The 18173-nt window shown below is 50.3% G+C and overlaps 1 protein-coding gene across 3 annotated transcripts in view; it reads left to right on the top strand.

Moving 5' to 3' along the window:
• Nucleotides 1-18173, top strand: part of EIF4G1 (eukaryotic translation initiation factor 4 gamma 1) — a 1004595-nt gene that overhangs the window by 687589 nt on the left and 298833 nt on the right. For all 3 annotated transcript variants that reach the window (XM_086944451.1, XM_086944450.1, XM_086944449.1), the window contains one exon: nt 3347-3474. In XM_086944451.1, the coding sequence (XP_086800577.1) occupies nt 3347-3474 (128 nt within the window). The remainder of the gene's footprint in view (nt 1-3346; nt 3475-18173) is intronic.

Genomic DNA, 18173 nt, shown 5'->3' with positions numbered 1-18173 from the left:
GAGGATATATGTAGAGCAGCCACATGGACCACCATACATACATTTACCAAACACTACTGTGTAGATGTACACTCCAAACAGCAAGCGGCTGTAGGACAGGCTGTTCTCAGAACTCTTTCAGACTGCTGCAGCTGGCACGGGCAACCGCCAATAAGGAGGTAATTGCTATTTATTCTATGCACAGATATGAATTCAGCAGCCCACATGCCTCGAACGGAATATGCTACTTACCAGTATGCATCTGTACTTGGCATGTAAGGCTGCTGACATTCATATCGTGCCCAGAGACACTGAACGACTCCATTTTGAACAAACCCAGAGGCTGGACAAGGAGGGAGCAGGGGCAGGGAAGTGATGTGTCGCTGTTTGATAGGACCCACAGAGACTTTCTGCCAGCCCCCTACTCCACTTTTAAAAAGTACTTGCACAGGAAGAGAAGCTCTCCCTGGGGTGTGGTCTGCTGAGGTGGAAGGTGCTGGAGCCTGACAATGGCCAGTTTGAAGGAGAGACCCCCTGGCTGACACCCAGGCCCCTAACCGCATCAGAAGAAGCACCCAAGACCGGTGCGCAGAAGCAGGGTCCTCTGCGCAGGGAGAAGAGGCGCAGGAGGAGAGCCAGGCGAAAAGCTGGTGCAGGGAGCCAGTGCAGACCGCTCCCTGCAGAGTGCACCCTCTTGGAGAGTGAAGGAGAGTGCTCCCAGTGGCTGTGGGACACCACCAGGAGCAAGAAGATGCGAAGATGGGGCAGATTGGACCTCCAGGGGCTGAGATATGGCCCCCAGAAGGTGAGCGACCTTGGACCTGTGGCCCCCAGATCGCGAAGCGCGTGAGGCTCCGCCGCTGGTCCAGGAGTCTGCCCTCCAACGTGGAGCGCCTGCGGGGGTCCCGAGTGGGACCGGGGCCACGGACAAGGAAGGAGGAGCCAGGGGCCTGGTAGGACCGGGCCCCCGACCAAAGCGTGGAGCGGCTGGGTGTGGGCTCCCCGCATCGCATAGCCTTACCTGGGGGTCCGGGTGGGACCGGGCCCCCCACCGAGGCCCCAGAAAGCGGCAGGAGCTTGAAGCGCCCCATGATGCCTTGCAAGGCATGAGGAATGGATTGTTTTTGGCGTTTTGGTGGCCCCCAGAGGAGAGGGGTCACCCTTGAGTGTGAAAAGGTGCTGGGGGGAGCTGCTGGAGCAGCGCAGTCTTGCCCCCAGCACAAAGCGAAGTCTCACCCTAAGTTTCTTGAGGTTTTAAAAAGAATAACCCCTCAACTCTCAGCGAAGATTGCATCACCTCCTAGGCTGGAACTTTTGTTCTACTGCTGGGGGTTCATTGAGAAGTGCATCAAAGATTGAAGGGCTGAGTTGGAGGTGTCTCGAAGGGCATCCCCTGGAGGTTTAATGGCGTAATTGCACTGAAATGCATTTTTTAATGGTTATTTCTTTTAGATGGACTGATGTTCAATGTGAAGTACTGGTGTAAGGTGATGTCACATGCAAAGTGGATTTAAGTGGCTGGACACTCCTGCTAGGGTGTCTGGCAGTATTTACAACTTAATCCTGTGATCATCTGTGATGCCTTTAGGGGCTGCAATTGCAATGCATTTTTAATGATATCCAAATGTGCTGATAACTGTCATTCTAAAGTGTGCGTAAACATGCAGTCTTGCTGCTGCGCTTAGGTGAAGACCCCAGACTGTTGGCCCTTAAGATGTAGAGGGGTATACTTTAGGGTCAGTAGGAGATGCTTGGTCAGGGTCATGTGTCACCAAGGCAGGTGTATCCCTGTTTAATCCTTGGTGAGGTAATGGGAGGGGGACGCCACTGGGATGGTGCCAGTGCGCAGGGCCCTCGCTCCAGGATAGGTTCAACTAATTGCATTGGGGGCAAGATGATGTGCATACATGGGAGTGGTGGTACCAGAGTCCCACCTGCAGCCGCTTGGAATATCAATATTCTCACAATAATTGTGTCCACCCTTTGAACTATTGCACAATTGCTCCCTCCAATTTCTATCTTGGGAGGTAGGTTTCTTAATTGCCATTACTTCACTAAGACTTGTCGGTGAGCTCCAGGCTATAACTATAGAATAACTTTATTCCCAACTACATGTGGATAAGCTGGTTCTTGTACCAACCCAACTTCCTTCCAAAGGTAGTGTTGCTTTTCCACCTTAACCAATCGGTTAAACTACCCGTTTTCTTCACTTCACTCAACCAGATTCTGTGGCAGAAAGAGCTTGTCCTACATTAGCTGTCAAGAGCATTAATGTGTTCTATTGACACAACCAAAGACTGGCAAAGCAAAACAACTTTTCTTTTGCACCCCTCATAAAGGAAAACCATATCTAAATTGGATATTCTAGATGGATCGCTAAATGTATTCAGACATGCTATGTCAAAGCTAAGTTAACTTTGTCTATACCCTCTAGAGCGCACACTACTTGCAAATTAGGGGCACCTGTGGCTTTCTTAGGCAATATCCCTATAGCTGACATTTGTAAAGCAGCTACATTGTCTACACCACACACTTTCATCACGCACTATTGTGTGGATTTTTTAGCATGCCAACAAGCTAATGTAGGACAGGCGGTGCTATGTACACTTTTTCAAACAACTGCAATGCCCACTGGTTAGCCACTCCTTATCGAATGTGCTGCTATACAGAATATGCAAAGCATGCGCATCTACAGCCACACATGCCTCAAACAGATTGTTGCTTACCCTGTGAGCATCCGCTCTAGGCATGTAGTGCTGTAGGTTCACATGTGCCCACTCTCCTCCTGGACACCTATGGTTGTTGCAGTTCCTAGCTATACTTTCACATTCATTGACATCTCGTTACTGATACTTTTACTCCATTCCCACCCGCATGTGAGGAAACAATCTAACAATGGAGTTGATGCCCATGCGCAGTAACACCAAGAGGAGGAGTCCTCTTACCTCGTGACTCAAGACTTCTTAGAAGAAAAACAACTTGCACACATCCAGACCAAACACTAGATGGAGATGGCAGGAGTATGCAAAGGGTAAGTAACCTAATCCTTTCTTTTACGCGTCAGTATTTCCTTCCAGAGCCAGCCATCCGTTTTACTGGTATACACAAAACTTATTCATGTCTTGATTAACAGAGCTATTGCTTGAGTTATAGAACATGCTTAATATGAAGGTTAGACTGATTAGGAATAGACCTTTTTCTGATAAAAGCTTGACACTTTCGGTGTTTAGTCACCTTAGTTTATTGTGTTTTTCTTCTATTTGCCGTTATCAAACATTTCTTTTTGCAGTCCTTTAACGTGGTTCTTTTGCACTGCTGGTCCAATGAAATGAGAAATTCTGAGTAGGTCTTACTTTTGTTGTTTAAGGTGGTGGTGGTGGTGGAAGTGGAGGTGGGAACAGAGGAGGCCAGGTGGCTGATGATGGCTGGAACACCGTGCCTATCAGCAAAGGCAGTCGGCCTATCGACACCAGTCGGATTCAGAAGATCACAAAGGTATGATGCAAGCCCATGATTGTACTCTCCATACTCCCTCTGCTCAAAGTACTCCTTTACATCTTTTTCAAGAGGCAAGCAGCCAGTTGAAACTTCCACAGTGGATACTTAACCCAACCCATGCAAAGATTAATTCATCATACCAGTCAAATGCGGTGCTTGTTCTGCTGCAGGGTTGTGGACAACGTCGGATTTGTATGTGCTCTAGGATTAGTTTACTTTGGTTGTGATCACATGCTGCTGCTGCTGCATTTACCACAAACTCCTGGGTCACTGGTTGTAGGAAGGTGGCTACCTGACTATGGTTACCCCAGATTTTTTGCCTGTGTTTAGCTGGTTTTCGACTTAGTTGGCCTGGTTCCCTGCTAATCAGGGCCCCAGGCTATCTGCTCTCTCTGTAAAATGGATTCCATGTACCCTAGGTGCATAACTAGATTGGCTTGGGTCACCTTATCAGCCCCTGTACAGAGCACTATAGGTGCCCAGGGCATAGGTGCATCCAAGGCCTACCAGGGGCTGCAGCATATCTTTTGCCACCCCTGGCTGGCTATCTAAATTGACACAACTGGCTGATCACTCAGCTGGGGCAAGTGGGTGTAATCACCCCTTGCTTAGATATAGTATACCTATATCTAAACCTATATCTGGACACATATATAGCCTGTAAGCCACTCCTATGGAAGGCCTCATCAATCCTGGAGGCAGAGTGCGTGGTTTTATGTGAGATGGTGCTCTGGCGTGAGCTGAGCCTGTCTGCAGCTGTCGGGAACAACTCCCTAAGCTGATCCGGGATAATGCCATACCATATACTCTTAAGCGCATTATAATCCTCGCGGTTATATAGCAACTTTGGTTTGGCTTTATCAAAACATGTCGTGTAAGGTGTCATACGAATTGGAATACTATCCCCTCGCCAGTTCTGGCGACGGGGATAGCATTCCACCCTTCTAGAGGGAGAAGACATGTTACTTTACTGAAACGCGGTTGATTTAAAATGAGCCTCAGATCCACAAAATGGATGCCCCTGCCACAGACACGGGTCTGACCTCCTGCTGCTGACCGAAACCCGGCAGAGGAGGCCTGGACAAAGAGTTTCCTGTCACAGGGCGGTGTCAAACCACCCCAGACAGGAGATAGTGGATTGGAGTAGGGAGGTTTCAATGAAACCAGACACTGCCTGGGGAGCACAAGGCTGCCCCTTGCAGGATCCGGCCAAACCGGTTCTGGGGCCTCCCAGCCCCTGTCCCAGCGCGGCCAGGATCAAAGGAGAGGGGTGTAACCACCCCCTTCCTGGGTCCCACCCATAGGAGGGGACCTAGCAGGATGTCCAACCCCCTAGATTCGAATAAGAGGGGGAGCAGTCCCAACGGACCTCAGATCATCCTGAAGAAACATAAGAAACGAAATCTGGACCCTTCGACTTTCTACACGACGTGAGAAGACTGAAGAATCTCCCTTGTGGTCAAGGAGTGACCACCCTGTGCAAACAGGCACCATCCAGCCCTCGACCCTTGCTTTGTTGCAGTTCCCGCCGGAACTCGAGCGACAGAGATCGACGAGATCAAGCTTGCCTGCCTTCTACCTGCCCGATCCACAGTCCCTGCAGAGCTGAGACCCGTGGAGGCGACCGGAAGCGTGGGGCACGCCATCTTGAAAAGGCCACGAGACGCTGACCGTGCGGCCCACGAGTGACCCTCGAAGCTGTACACCGGGGTTTGAGAAGCCCCAGCCCCGAGCTCCACTTGCACCAAAGCTCACCCCTCCACACTCGCTGAGTGCTGCGTGGGGCCCTTCTGCTCGTGTGCGCTCGACGCGTTGGCCCGGTCACTTGCCAGCTGGCTTGTGGCCCCTGTGCCGACGAACTTCGAAATACGACTTGCTTTTCTGGTTGCTCCAGATCTGCACCAGCTCCTGTGAAAAGGAGCACCCACTCTGACCCTCCTGGTTCGAGTGATAAGCAATCTCCCGGTTCCGCGTGGATTGCTTTTGCCAAGTGCTGTTTGCTACAATCTTCAAGCCGACGGTGCTGACGGCGAGAGCCTACGTGGGACAGATCGTGACCTGCTCCTGGACGTCGCAGATGCCCCAGAGCCCACGTGACAGCGGAGAGAAGCCTATCGACAACCGCCTGATTGCGCCCGACATTGCCTGGTTCCGTCCTGGTTCCACCCTGGTCACTGCTGAGTGACCCAGACTCTGTCCCCTCTGCTTTCAGGTACTTTTCTACATCGATCCACCCTTGGATCGCACCGGACACTTCTGCTTCACAGCGCCTGCAGCTGCAACAGCTCCAAGCACCCAGAACCTGCGTGACAGAACCCGACGCCACTTCGACCCTGTGCACCCACGGCCTGTGGGTGAGGTAACTTTGCAACGCCGGTGTCTTTACACTGGTACACACCTCTAGGGTCTGTGTCTAAAGTTTTGTGTTCCTAGGTTCAGCGGAAGTATCTTTTTATTCACTTTAATTGACTTTTACGCACCATTGACAGTGCATTGGTGCGCGCTGCACTTTCCGTGCTGCATCCGTCTCCTGTGGGCTACTCCCGACTTCTTCATTGCTTGTCCTGACTGCTCCCAGCGAATCTCTAGGCCCTAGGCCTAACCATTGTTCGTAAAGTGTTACTTATACCATTTTTTTTATATATGGTCTGAGTGGCCACCCGCCCTCATCCATAAACGTGCAACTTTATATGTGTAACAGTGCTTTTGATTTAACGCTTGTGCCCCTTTCCTCATAAAGAGTACTGGGGAGTAATTTAGTAATAAATACATATATTTTTATAATATATACTTGTGTGGTGTCCTTTCATTTGATTACAGGATTGTATGTGGTAAAACAAGCTCGCTTAACACGACCTCTTAAGTTAAGCCTTTAAGGCTGCTTAGTCCATGCTACCACTAGGATAGCTTGTCTACAAGGTTGACTTACAACCTGACATCTTTGGGGTTTGCTTGGACTGATAACCAGTGGTTCCAGAATTGGAAACACTACCTATCAGGCCAACTTCTCACGTTGGTGTGCAGCGGTGCGGATTTGAGCTTGCTGTTTGTTTTACCATTGCAATCTTTATCAAATTGAAAGATCACATCAAGTACCTTAGGTACATATAAATCAAAAGCTTAGCATATTAAGTTCTACTGAACTTAGTAGTTGTAGATTAAAGGGATTAGCACACCCTGACTACAACTCACTAGCAAGGTACAGTAGGAAACCACTTAGTGTAGGTAAGTGCACCACTTACACCTCACTAGCAGTCATGTCTGATACAGGTAGAGCTTCAGGCTCTGCTCCTGTAATAGTTGATCCTATAGGGACAACATCCAGATATGACAACCTTAGCCACAAAGACCTGAGTGCCTTGTGCACAGCCAGGGGGCTAAAAAAGGGCAGAGGCCCTACCATTCCTTCCCTAATAGCTCTCCTAGAAAAGGATGACCTAGACAAGGCGATTCAGACTCCCTTAGAAACAGAGGAAGGGATAAACTCCCCTGAGAATGAGGATCTTCAAGAAGGAATAGAGGAGGAAGAGGAAGACCCAGAGGAAGGCTCTGATGTAGAAGAGCCTGAAGATCAGGATCAGGTGGGAAACCAGGTACAGGTTGCCAGGCTTAACCAGGCCAACTTGGACCTACATGGGAATGGAGGGGGCCAGCACCACTCCAGATCTCATAACCAAATTCTCCCAGGTAATAGAGGGGAGAGATCTCTGTCAAGGGACTCTCACCTTTCTAGTGCCTCAAGAGAATCTCAAAGAGGAATGACTTCCTCCCAGAGAAAAGAGCATAGGGCCAGGATGAGGGCTGTCCAACTCCAAATAGAAAGGGAAGAGGTAGCCTTGGCTCAAGCTAAACTTGCTTTAGCAAGAGAGAAAAAATTGTGTGGCTTAGATGCCACTGGTGGCAGCAAAATTCCTAAAGAGAAACCCAGGTCCTATGATAGTAGAAACCTGACAAAGATTGTGCCCCCCTATCAGGAAGGGGATGACATCCACAAATGGATGACTGCTCTGGAGAGAGCCTGCATGGTACAGCAGGTTCCTGAGGAACAGTGGGCAGCAATCTTATGGTACTCCTTTTCAGAGAAAGGGAGGGATAGGCTCCTCACTGTCAGACATGAGGATGCCAGCAATTACAAAATCCTGAAGAGTGTTCTGATAGATGGGTTTGGCTTAACCACTGAACAGTACAGGTTAAAGTTCAGAGATACCCAGAAGACACAGACTCAGGACTGGACTGATTTTGTTGATTGTGCAACTAAGGCTCTGGAGGGTTGGCTGAATGGCAGCAAAGTACATGACTTCACAGGATTGTATAATTTGATTATGAGGGAGCAGATCCTTAGTAATTGTCAGAACCAGCTCTTACACCAGCACCTGGTGGACTCAGATTTGACCTCTCCCCAAGAATTGGGAAAGAGGGCAGATAAGTGGGTCAGAACCAGGATTAGGCCTAAGAATCAGGACAATAACCAGAAGAAGGAGTCTACCAAGCCTCAAGATAAGGGTGGGGATAAAAGTAAAGAAAACACTTCCCCAGGGCCCCAAAACTCCAAGAAGGGGGGTGGGTCCCAAGACACTTCTTCAACAGAGAAAAAGCCTTATTGCCATGCCTGTAAACAGGTTGGGCATTACAAAACAGACAGCTGTTGTCCCAAGAATGGCAATAAAGAAAACATACCTCCAAAGCCAGCTCCAACACCTCCTGTTACTGTCAGCAGTAATCCCCCAGGAAGTGGGAGCACACCCAGGAATCTGGGTGGGTTTACTTTTGGAGCCCAAGGGGACCCTGGCCTATCCAGGTCTCCATCCCCAAATGATCTTGTCTATGAGACTGGCATGGGGTTTGCCAACTTCTCTGTTTGCCCAAATACCTTGAGCAAATATAGACAGGAACCAATCATCAATGGTTTGAAGGTTGAAGCTTTTAGAGACACAGGGGCTAGCATCACCATGGTGGCTGACTGTATAGTCCCCTCTAAGCAACTTTTACCAGGTGCCACATACCAGGTAACAAACATTGATGGTATCCAAACAAATCATCCAATGGCAGTAGTAAGTCTCAGCTGGGGAGGTGTCATTGGCCCAAAGAGAGTGGCAGTGTCACCAAACTTGCCTGTAGACTGTCTACTGGGTAATGATTTGGAAATCTCAGCCTGGGCTGAGGTTGAACAGGAAATCCATTCTAGAATGGTAAATTCCAATGGAAAGGTTAGTGGGGCTGTACTGGCTATGGCCCCAATTCAAGATGTCCTTCCTGAAAAGGTTGGTAGGGCTGAGCAACTCTCTGCCCCATCTTTACCAGAAGCTCTTCCCAGACAGAATAGCAAAGCTGTTATGATAACAGCAGAAACCCAAACTGAGTCTCCTCCTGAAAAGGTTGGTGGGGCTGTGATGGCCACAGCCCAAACTCAAACAGATATGTGTGTTGTGAAGCCTGAAATGATGGATCACTCCACCCAAACTGAGAGCATGGAGGAGGAAGAGAAATCTCCCCCTCACCAGACAGTAGGACAGGATCAGCCTCCTCAGGGAACTGATCTTACCCCTGATGAAGGAACTGCCCCAGAGGTTGTTAGGCCTGGCCTGACAGAGCCTCTGATGGCAGTGGACCCTTCTCAGGTGGGATCCAGTCTGGAGCAGGTAACCTGCCCCTCTCTACCTTGCCTTAGTCAGCCCAGGGCTGCAGAGGACAAGAAGGACAGTGAGACCCAGAGGGCCCCCTGTCAAAGCACCCCCATCAACAGATTAGGGGCACCAAAACTAGTAGGCCTAGTAAGGTGAAAACTTTAAAAACTCCTGAGGGAGCCCCCTTAAAAACAGTTAGGGACCTCCCACAGATGGATTCTGTTGGGCACAGCCAAACCTGGGACCCAAAGGGCCCAAACCTGAACTGTCCCTCCAGCAAGCCAAACAGAGGGACCCAGCCTCCAGCTTTAGGTAGCCAGAGGTTGACCCTGAGAGCTCAGTGCAACTCAGTTGAAGAAAGAAAGGCACATATGGTGGAAGATAATTGGAGGAAGTTGAGCCCAAAAATAGTGGAGCCTCACTTCAATACTCCATATCCAAACCAGCCTTTAACTTTGCATAAACACACCCAAGGTAGTGATTCCCTATGGTGGAGACCCTCTAATACCCCTAGGGTGAGGGACTGCTTAGTGGACCATGAGACAGGGGGTACCCATGCTAGTGCAGGTACTTCCTTATATGGCCACTCAGGCAATAAAGGCTTACCTGGCCAAGGATAGCCTTATCTCCTTTCGTTTGGGGGGGGGTTATGTAGGAAGGTGGCTACCTGACTATGGTTACCCCAGATTTTTTGCCTGTGTTTAGCTGGTTTTCGACTTAGTTGGCCTGGTTCCCTGCTAATCAGGGCCCCAGGCTATCTGCTCTCTCTGTAAAATGGATTCCATGTACCCTAGGTGCATAACTAGATTGGCTTGGGTCACCTTATCAGCCCCTGTACAGAGCACTATAGGTGCCCAGGGCATAGGTGCATCCAAGGCCTACCAGGGGCTGCAGCATATCTTTTGCCACCCCTGGCTGGCTATCTAAATTGACACAACTGGCTGATCACTCAGCTGGGGCAAGTGGGTGTAATCACCCCTTGCTTAGATATAGTATACCTATATCTAAACCTATATCTGGACACATATATAGCCTGTAAGCCACTCCTATGGAAGGCCTCATCAATCCTGGAGGCAGAGTGCGTGGTTTTATGTGAGATGGTGCTCTGGCGTGAGCTGAGCCTGTCTGCAGCTGTCGGGAACAACTCCCTAAGCTGATCCGGGATAATGCCATACCATATACTCTTAAGCGCATTATAATCCTCGCGGTTATATAGCAACTTTGGTTTGGCTTTATCAAAACATGTCGTGTAAGGTGTCATACGAATTGGAATACTATCCCCTCGCCAGTTCTGGCGACGGGGATAGCATTCCACCCTTCTAGAGGGAGAAGACATGTTACTTTACTGAAACGCGGTTGATTTAAAATGAGCCTCAGATCCACAAAATGGATGCCCCTGCCACAGACACGGGTCTGACCTCCTGCTGCTGACCGAAACCCGGCAGAGGAGGCCTGGACAAAGAGTTTCCTGTCACAGGGCGGTGTCAAACCACCCCAGACAGGAGATAGTGGATTGGAGTAGGGAGGTTTCAATGAAACCAGACACTGCCTGGGGAGCACAAGGCTGCCCCTTGCAGGATCCGGCCAAACCGGTTCTGGGGCCTCCCAGCCCCTGTCCCAGCGCGGCCAGGATCAAAGGAGAGGGGTGTAACCACCCCCTTCCTGGGTCCCACCCATAGGAGGGGACCTAGCAGGATGTCCAACCCCCTAGATTCGAATAAGAGGGGGAGCAGTCCCAACGGACCTCAGATCATCCTGAAGAAACATAAGAAACGAAATCTGGACCCTTCGACTTTCTACACGACGTGAGAAGACTGAAGAATCTCCCTTGTGGTCAAGGAGTGACCACCCTGTGCAAACAGGCACCATCCAGCCCTCGACCCTTGCTTTGTTGCAGTTCCCGCCGGAACTCGAGCGACAGAGATCGACGAGATCAAGCTTGCCTGCCTTCTACCTGCCCGATCCACAGTCCCTGCAGAGCTGAGACCCGTGGAGGCGACCGGAAGCGTGGGGCACGCCATCTTGAAAAGGCCACGAGACGCTGACCGTGCGGCCCACGAGTGACCCTCGAAGCTGTACACCGGGGTTTGAGAAGCCCCAGCCCCGAGCTCCACTTGCACCAAAGCTCACCCCTCCACACTCGCTGAGTGCTGCGTGGGGCCCTTCTGCTCGTGTGCGCTCGACGCGTTGGCCCGGTCACTTGCCAGCTGGCTTGTGGCCCCTGTGCCGACGAACTTCGAAATACGACTTGCTTTTCTGGTTGCTCCAGATCTGCACCAGCTCCTGTGAAAAGGAGCACCCACTCTGACCCTCCTGGTTCGAGTGATAAGCAATCTCCCGGTTCCGCGTGGATTGCTTTTGCCAAGTGCTGTTTGCTACAATCTTCAAGCCGACGGTGCTGACGGCGAGAGCCTACGTGGGACAGATCGTGACCTGCTCCTGGACGTCGCAGATGCCCCAGAGCCCACGTGACAGCGGAGAGAAGCCTATCGACAACCGCCTGATTGCGCCCGACATTGCCTGGTTCCGTCCTGGTTCCACCCTGGTCACTGCTGAGTGACCCAGACTCTGTCCCCTCTGCTTTCAGGTACTTTTCTACATCGATCCACCCTTGGATCGCACCGGACACTTCTGCTTCACAGCGCCTGCAGCTGCAACAGCTCCAAGCACCCAGAACCTGCGTGACAGAACCCGACGCCACTTCGACCCTGTGCACCCACGGCCTGTGGGTGAGGTAACTTTGCAACGCCGGTGTCTTTACACTGGTACACACCTCTAGGGTCTGTGTCTAAAGTTTTGTGTTCCTAGGTTCAGCGGAAGTATCTTTTTATTCACTTTAATTGACTTTTACGCACCATTGACAGTGCATTGGTGCGCGCTGCACTTTCCGTGCTGCATCCGTCTCCTGTGGGCTACTCCCGACTTCTTCATTGCTTGTCCTGACTGCTCCCAGCGAATCTCTAGGCCCTAGGCCTAACCATTGTTCGTAAAGTGTTACTTATACCATTTTTTTTATATATGGTCTGAGTGGCCACCCGCCCTCATCCATAAACGTGCAACTTTATATGTGTAACAGTGCTTTTGATTTAACGCTTGTGCCCCTTTCCTCATAAAGAGTACTGGGGAGTAATTTAGTAATAAATACATATATTTTTATAATATATACTTGTGTGGTGTCCTTTCATTTGATTACAGGATTGTATGTGGTAAAACAAGCTCGCTTAACACGACCTCTTAAGTTAAGCCTTTAAGGCTGCTTAGTCCATGCTACCACTAGGATAGCTTGTCTACAAGGTTGACTTACAACCTGACATCTTTGGGGTTTGCTTGGACTGATAACCAGTGGTTCCAGAATTGGAAACACTACCTATCAGGCCAACTTCTCACGTTGGTGTGCAGCGGTGCGGATTTGAGCTTGCTGTTTGTTTTACCATTGCAATCTTTATCAAATTGAAAGATCACATCAAGTACCTTAGGTACATATAAATCAAAAGCTTAGCATATTAAGTTCTACTGAACTTAGTAGTTGTAGATTAAAGGGATTAGCACACCCTGACTACAACTCACTAGCAAGGTACAGTAGGAAACCACTTAGTGTAGGTAAGTGCACCACTTACACCTCACTAGCAGTCATGTCTGATACAGGTAGAGCTTCAGGCTCTGCTCCTGTAATAGTTGATCCTATAGGGACAACATCCAGATATGACAACCTTAGCCACAAAGACCTGAGTGCCTTGTGCACAGCCAGGGGGCTAAAAAAGGGCAGAGGCCCTACCATTCCTTCCCTAATAGCTCTCCTAGAAAAGGATGACCTAGACAAGGCGATTCAGACTCCCTTAGAAACAGAGGAAGGGATAAACTCCCCTGAGAATGAGGATCTTCAAGAAGGAATAGAGGAGGAAGAGGAAGACCCAGAGGAAGGCTCTGATGTAGAAGAGCCTGAAGATCAGGATCAGGTGGGAAACCAGGTACAGGTTGCCAGGCTTAACCAGGCCAACTTGGACCTACATGGGAATGGAGGGGGCCAGCACCACTCCAGATCTCATAACCAAATTCTCCCAGGTAATAGAGGGGAGAGATCTCTGTCAAGGGACTCTCACCTTTCTAGTGCCTCAAGAGAATCTCAAAGAGGAATGACTTCCTCCCAGAGAAAAGAGCATAGGGCCAGGATGAGGGCTGTCCAACTCCAAATAGAAAGGGAAGAGGTAGCCTTGGCTCAAGCTAAACTTGCTTTAGCAAGAGAGAAAAAATTGTGTGGCTTAGATGCCACTGGTGGCAGCAAAATTCCTAAAGAGAAACCCAGGTCCTATGATAGTAGAAACCTGACAAAGATTGTGCCCCCCTATCAGGAAGGGGATGACATCCACAAATGGATGACTGCTCTGGAGAGAGCCTGCATGGTACAGCAGGTTCCTGAGGAACAGTGGGCAGCAATCTTATGGTACTCCTTTTCAGAGAAAGGGAGGGATAGGCTCCTCACTGTCAGACATGAGGATGCCAGCAATTACAAAATCCTGAAGAGTGTTCTGATAGATGGGTTTGGCTTAACCACTGAACAGTACAGGTTAAAGTTCAGAGATACCCAGAAGACACAGACTCAGGACTGGACTGATTTTGTTGATTGTGCAACTAAGGCTCTGGAGGGTTGGCTGAATGGCAGCAAAGTACATGACTTCACAGGATTGTATAATTTGATTATGAGGGAGCAGATCCTTAGTAATTGTCAGAACCAGCTCTTACACCAGCACCTGGTGGACTCAGATTTGACCTCTCCCCAAGAATTGGGAAAGAGGGCAGATAAGTGGGTCAGAACCAGGATTAGGCCTAAGAATCAGGACAATAACCAGAAGAAGGAGTCTACCAAGCCTCAAGATAAGGGTGGGGATAAAAGTAAAGAAAACACTTCCCCAGGGCCCCAAAACTCCAAGAAGGGGGGTGGGTCCCAAGACACTTCTTCAACAGAGAAAAAGCCTTATTGCCATGCCTGTAAACAGGTTGGGCATTACAAAACAGACAGCTGTTGTCCCAAGAATGGCAATAAAGAAAACATACCTCCAAAGCCAGCTCCAACACCTCCTGTTACTGTCAGCAGTAATCCCCCAGGAAGTGGGAGCACACCCAGGAATCTGGGTGGGTTTACTTTTGGAGCCCAAGGGGACCCTGGCCTATCCAGGTCTCCATCCCCAAATGATCTTGTCTATGAGACTGGCATGGGGTTTGCCAACTTCTCTGTTTGCCCAAATACCTTGAGCAAATATAGACAGGAACCAATCATCAATGGTTTGAAGGTTGAAGCTTTTAGAGACACAGGGGCTAGCATCACCATGGTGGCTGACTGTATAGTCCCCTCTAAGCAACTTTTACCAGGTGCCACATACCAGGTAACAAACATTGATGGTATCCAAACAAATCATCCAATGGCAGTAGTAAGTCTCAGCTGGGGAGGTGTCATTGGCCCAAAGAGAGTGGCAGTGTCACCAAACTTGCCTGTAGACTGTCTACTGGGTAATGATTTGGAAATCTCAGCCTGGGCTGAGGTTGAACAGGAAATCCATTCTAGAATGGTAAATTCCAATGGAAAGGTTAGTGGGGCTGTACTGGCTATGGCCCCAATTCAAGATGTCCTTCCTGAAAAGGTTGGTAGGGCTGAGCAACTCTCTGCCCCATCTTTACCAGAAGCTCTTCCCAGACAGAATAGCAAAGCTGTTATGATAACAGCAGAAACCCAAACTGAGTCTCCTCCTGAAAAGGTTGGTGGGGCTGTGATGGCCACAGCCCAAACTCAAACAGATATGTGTGTTGTGAAGCCTGAAATGATGGATCACTCCACCCAAACTGAGAGCATGGAGGAGGAAGAGAAATCTCCCCCTCACCAGACAGTAGGACAGGATCAGCCTCCTCAGGGAACTGATCTTACCCCTGATGAAGGAACTGCCCCAGAGGTTGTTAGGCCTGGCCTGACAGAGCCTCTGATGGCAGTGGACCCTTCTCAGGTGGGATCCAGTCTGGAGCAGGTAACCTGCCCCTCTCTACCTTGCCTTAGTCAGCCCAGGGCTGCAGAGGACAAGAAGGACAGTGAGACCCAGAGGGCCCCCTGTCAAAGCACCCCCATCAACAGATTAGGGGCACCAAAACTAGTAGGCCTAGTAAGGTGAAAACTTTAAAAACTCCTGAGGGAGCCCCCTTAAAAACAGTTAGGGACCTCCCACAGATGGATTCTGTTGGGCACAGCCAAACCTGGGACCCAAAGGGCCCAAACCTGAACTGTCCCTCCAGCAAGCCAAACAGAGGGACCCAGCCTCCAGCTTTAGGTAGCCAGAGGTTGACCCTGAGAGCTCAGTGCAACTCAGTTGAAGAAAGAAAGGCACATATGGTGGAAGATAATTGGAGGAAGTTGAGCCCAAAAATAGTGGAGCCTCACTTCAATACTCCATATCCAAACCAGCCTTTAACTTTGCATAAACACACCCAAGGTAGTGATTCCCTATGGTGGAGACCCTCTAATACCCCTAGGGTGAGGGACTGCTTAGTGGACCATGAGACAGGGGGTACCCATGCTAGTGCAGGTACTTCCTTATATGGCCACTCAGGCAATAAAGGCTTACCTGGCCAAGGATAGCCTTATCTCCTTTCGTTTGGGGGGGGGTTATGTAGGAAGGTGGCTACCTGACTATGGTTACCCCAGATTTTTTGCCTGTGTTTAGCTGGTTTTCGACTTAGTTGGCCTGGTTCCCTGCTAATCAGGGCCCCAGGCTATCTGCTCTCTCTGTAAAATGGATTCCATGTACCCTAGGTGCATAACTAGATTGGCTTGGGTCACCTTATCAGCCCCTGTACAGAGCACTATAGGTGCCCAGGGCATAGGTGCATCCAAGGCCTACCAGGGGCTGCAGCATATCTTTTGCCACCCCTGGCTGGCTATCTAAATTGACACAACTGGCTGATCACTCAGCTGGGGCAAGTGGGTGTAATCACCCCTTGCTTAGATATAGTATACCTATATCTAAACCTATATCTGGACACATATATAGCCTGTAAGCCACTCCTATGGAAGGCCTCATCAATCCTGGAGGCAGAGTGCGTGGTTTTATGTGAGATGGTGCTCTGGCGTGAGCTGAGCCTGTCTGCAGCTGTCGGGAACAACTCCCTAAGCTGATCCGGGATAATGCCATACCATATACTCTTAAGCGCATTATAATCCTCGCGGTTATATAGCAACTTTGGTTTGGCTTTATCAAAACATGTCGTGTAAGGTGTCATACGAATTGGAATACTATCCCCTCGCCAGTTCTGGCGACGGGGATAGCATTCCACCCTTCTAGAGGGAGAAGACATGTTACTTTACTGAAACGCGGTTGATTTAAAATGAGCCTCAGATCCACAAAATGGATGCCCCTGCCACAGACACGGGTCTGACCTCCTGCTGCTGACCGAAACCCGGCAGAGGAGGCCTGGACAAAGAGTTTTCTGTCACAGGGCGGTGTCAAACCACCCCAGACAGGAGATAGTGGATTGGAGTAGGGAGGTTTCAATGAAACCAGACACTGCCTGGGGAGCACAAGGCTGCCCCTTGCAGGATCCGGCCAAACCGGTTCTGGGGCCTCCCAGCCCCTGTCCCAGCGCGGCCAGGATCAAAGGAGAGGGGTGTAACCACCCCCTTCCTGGGTCCCACCCATAGGAGGGGACCTAGCAGGATGTCCAACCCCCTAGATTCGAATAAGAGGGGGAGCAGTCCCAACGGACCTCAGATCATCCTGAAGAAACATAAGAAACGAAATCTGGACCCTTCGACTTTCTACACGACGTGAGAAGACTGAAGAATCTCCCTTGTGGTCAAGGAGTGACCACCCTGTGCAAACAGGCACCATCCAGCCCTCGACCCTTGCTTTGTTGCAGTTCCCGCCGGAACTCGAGCGACAGAGATCGACGAGATCAAGCTTGCCTGCCTTCTACCTGCCCGATCCACAGTCCCTGCAGAGCTGAGACCCGTGGAGGCGACCGGAAGCGTGGGGCACGCCATCTTGAAAAGGCCACGAGACGCTGACCGTGCGGCCCACGAGTGACCCTCGAAGCTGTACACCGGGGTTTGAGAAGCCCCAGCCCCGAGCTCCACTTGCACCAAAGCTCACCCCTCCACACTCGCTGAGTGCTGCGTGGGGCCCTTCTGCTCGTGTGCGCTCGACGCGTTGGCCCGGTCACTTGCCAGCTGGCTTGTGGCCCCTGTGCCGACGAACTTCGAAATACGACTTGCTTTTCTGGTTGCTCCAGATCTGCACCAGCTCCTGTGAAAAGGAGCACCCACTCTGACCCTCCTGGTTCGAGTGATAAGCAATCTCCCGGTTCCGCGTGGATTGCTTTTGCCAAGTGCTGTTTGCTACAATCTTCAAGCCGACGGTGCTGACGGCGAGAGCCTACGTGGGACAGATCGTGACCTGCTCCTGGACGTCGCAGATGCCCCAGAGCCCACGTGACAGCGGAGAGAAGCCTATCGACAACCGCCTGATTGCGCCCGACATTGCCTGGTTCCGTCCTGGTTCCACCCTGGTCACTGCTGAGTGACCCAGACTCTGTCCCCTCTGCTTTCAGGTACTTTTCTACATCGATCCACCCTTGGATCGCACCGGACACTTCTGCTTCACAGCGCCTGCAGCTGCAACAGCTCCAAGCACCCAGAACCTGCGTGACAGAACCCGACGCCACTTCGACCCTGTGCACCCACGGCCTGTGGGTGAGGTAACTTTGCAACGCCGGTGTCTTTACACTGGTACACACCTCTAGGGTCTGTGTCTAAAGTTTTGTGTTCCTAGGTTCAGCGGAAGTATCTTTTTATTCACTTTAATTGACTTTTACGCACCATTGACAGTGCATTGGTGCGCGCTGCACTTTCCGTGCTGCATCCGTCTCCTGTGGGCTACTCCCGACTTCTTCATTGCTTGTCCTGACTGCTCCCAGCGAATCTCTAGGCCCTAGGCCTAACCATTGTTCGTAAAGTGTTACTTATACCATTTTTTTTATATATGGTCTGAGTGGCCACCCGCCCTCATCCATAAACGTGCAACTTTATATGTGTAA

The sequence above is a fragment of the Lissotriton vulgaris genome, chromosome 11 (assembly GCF_964263255.1).
Source record: "Lissotriton vulgaris chromosome 11, aLisVul1.2, whole genome shotgun sequence".
NCBI classification, from domain to species: Eukaryota; Metazoa; Chordata; class Amphibia; order Caudata; family Salamandridae; genus Lissotriton; species Lissotriton vulgaris.
Note: the sequence above shows the minus strand (reverse complement) of the source record. Positions and strands in the feature narration are given on the sequence as shown.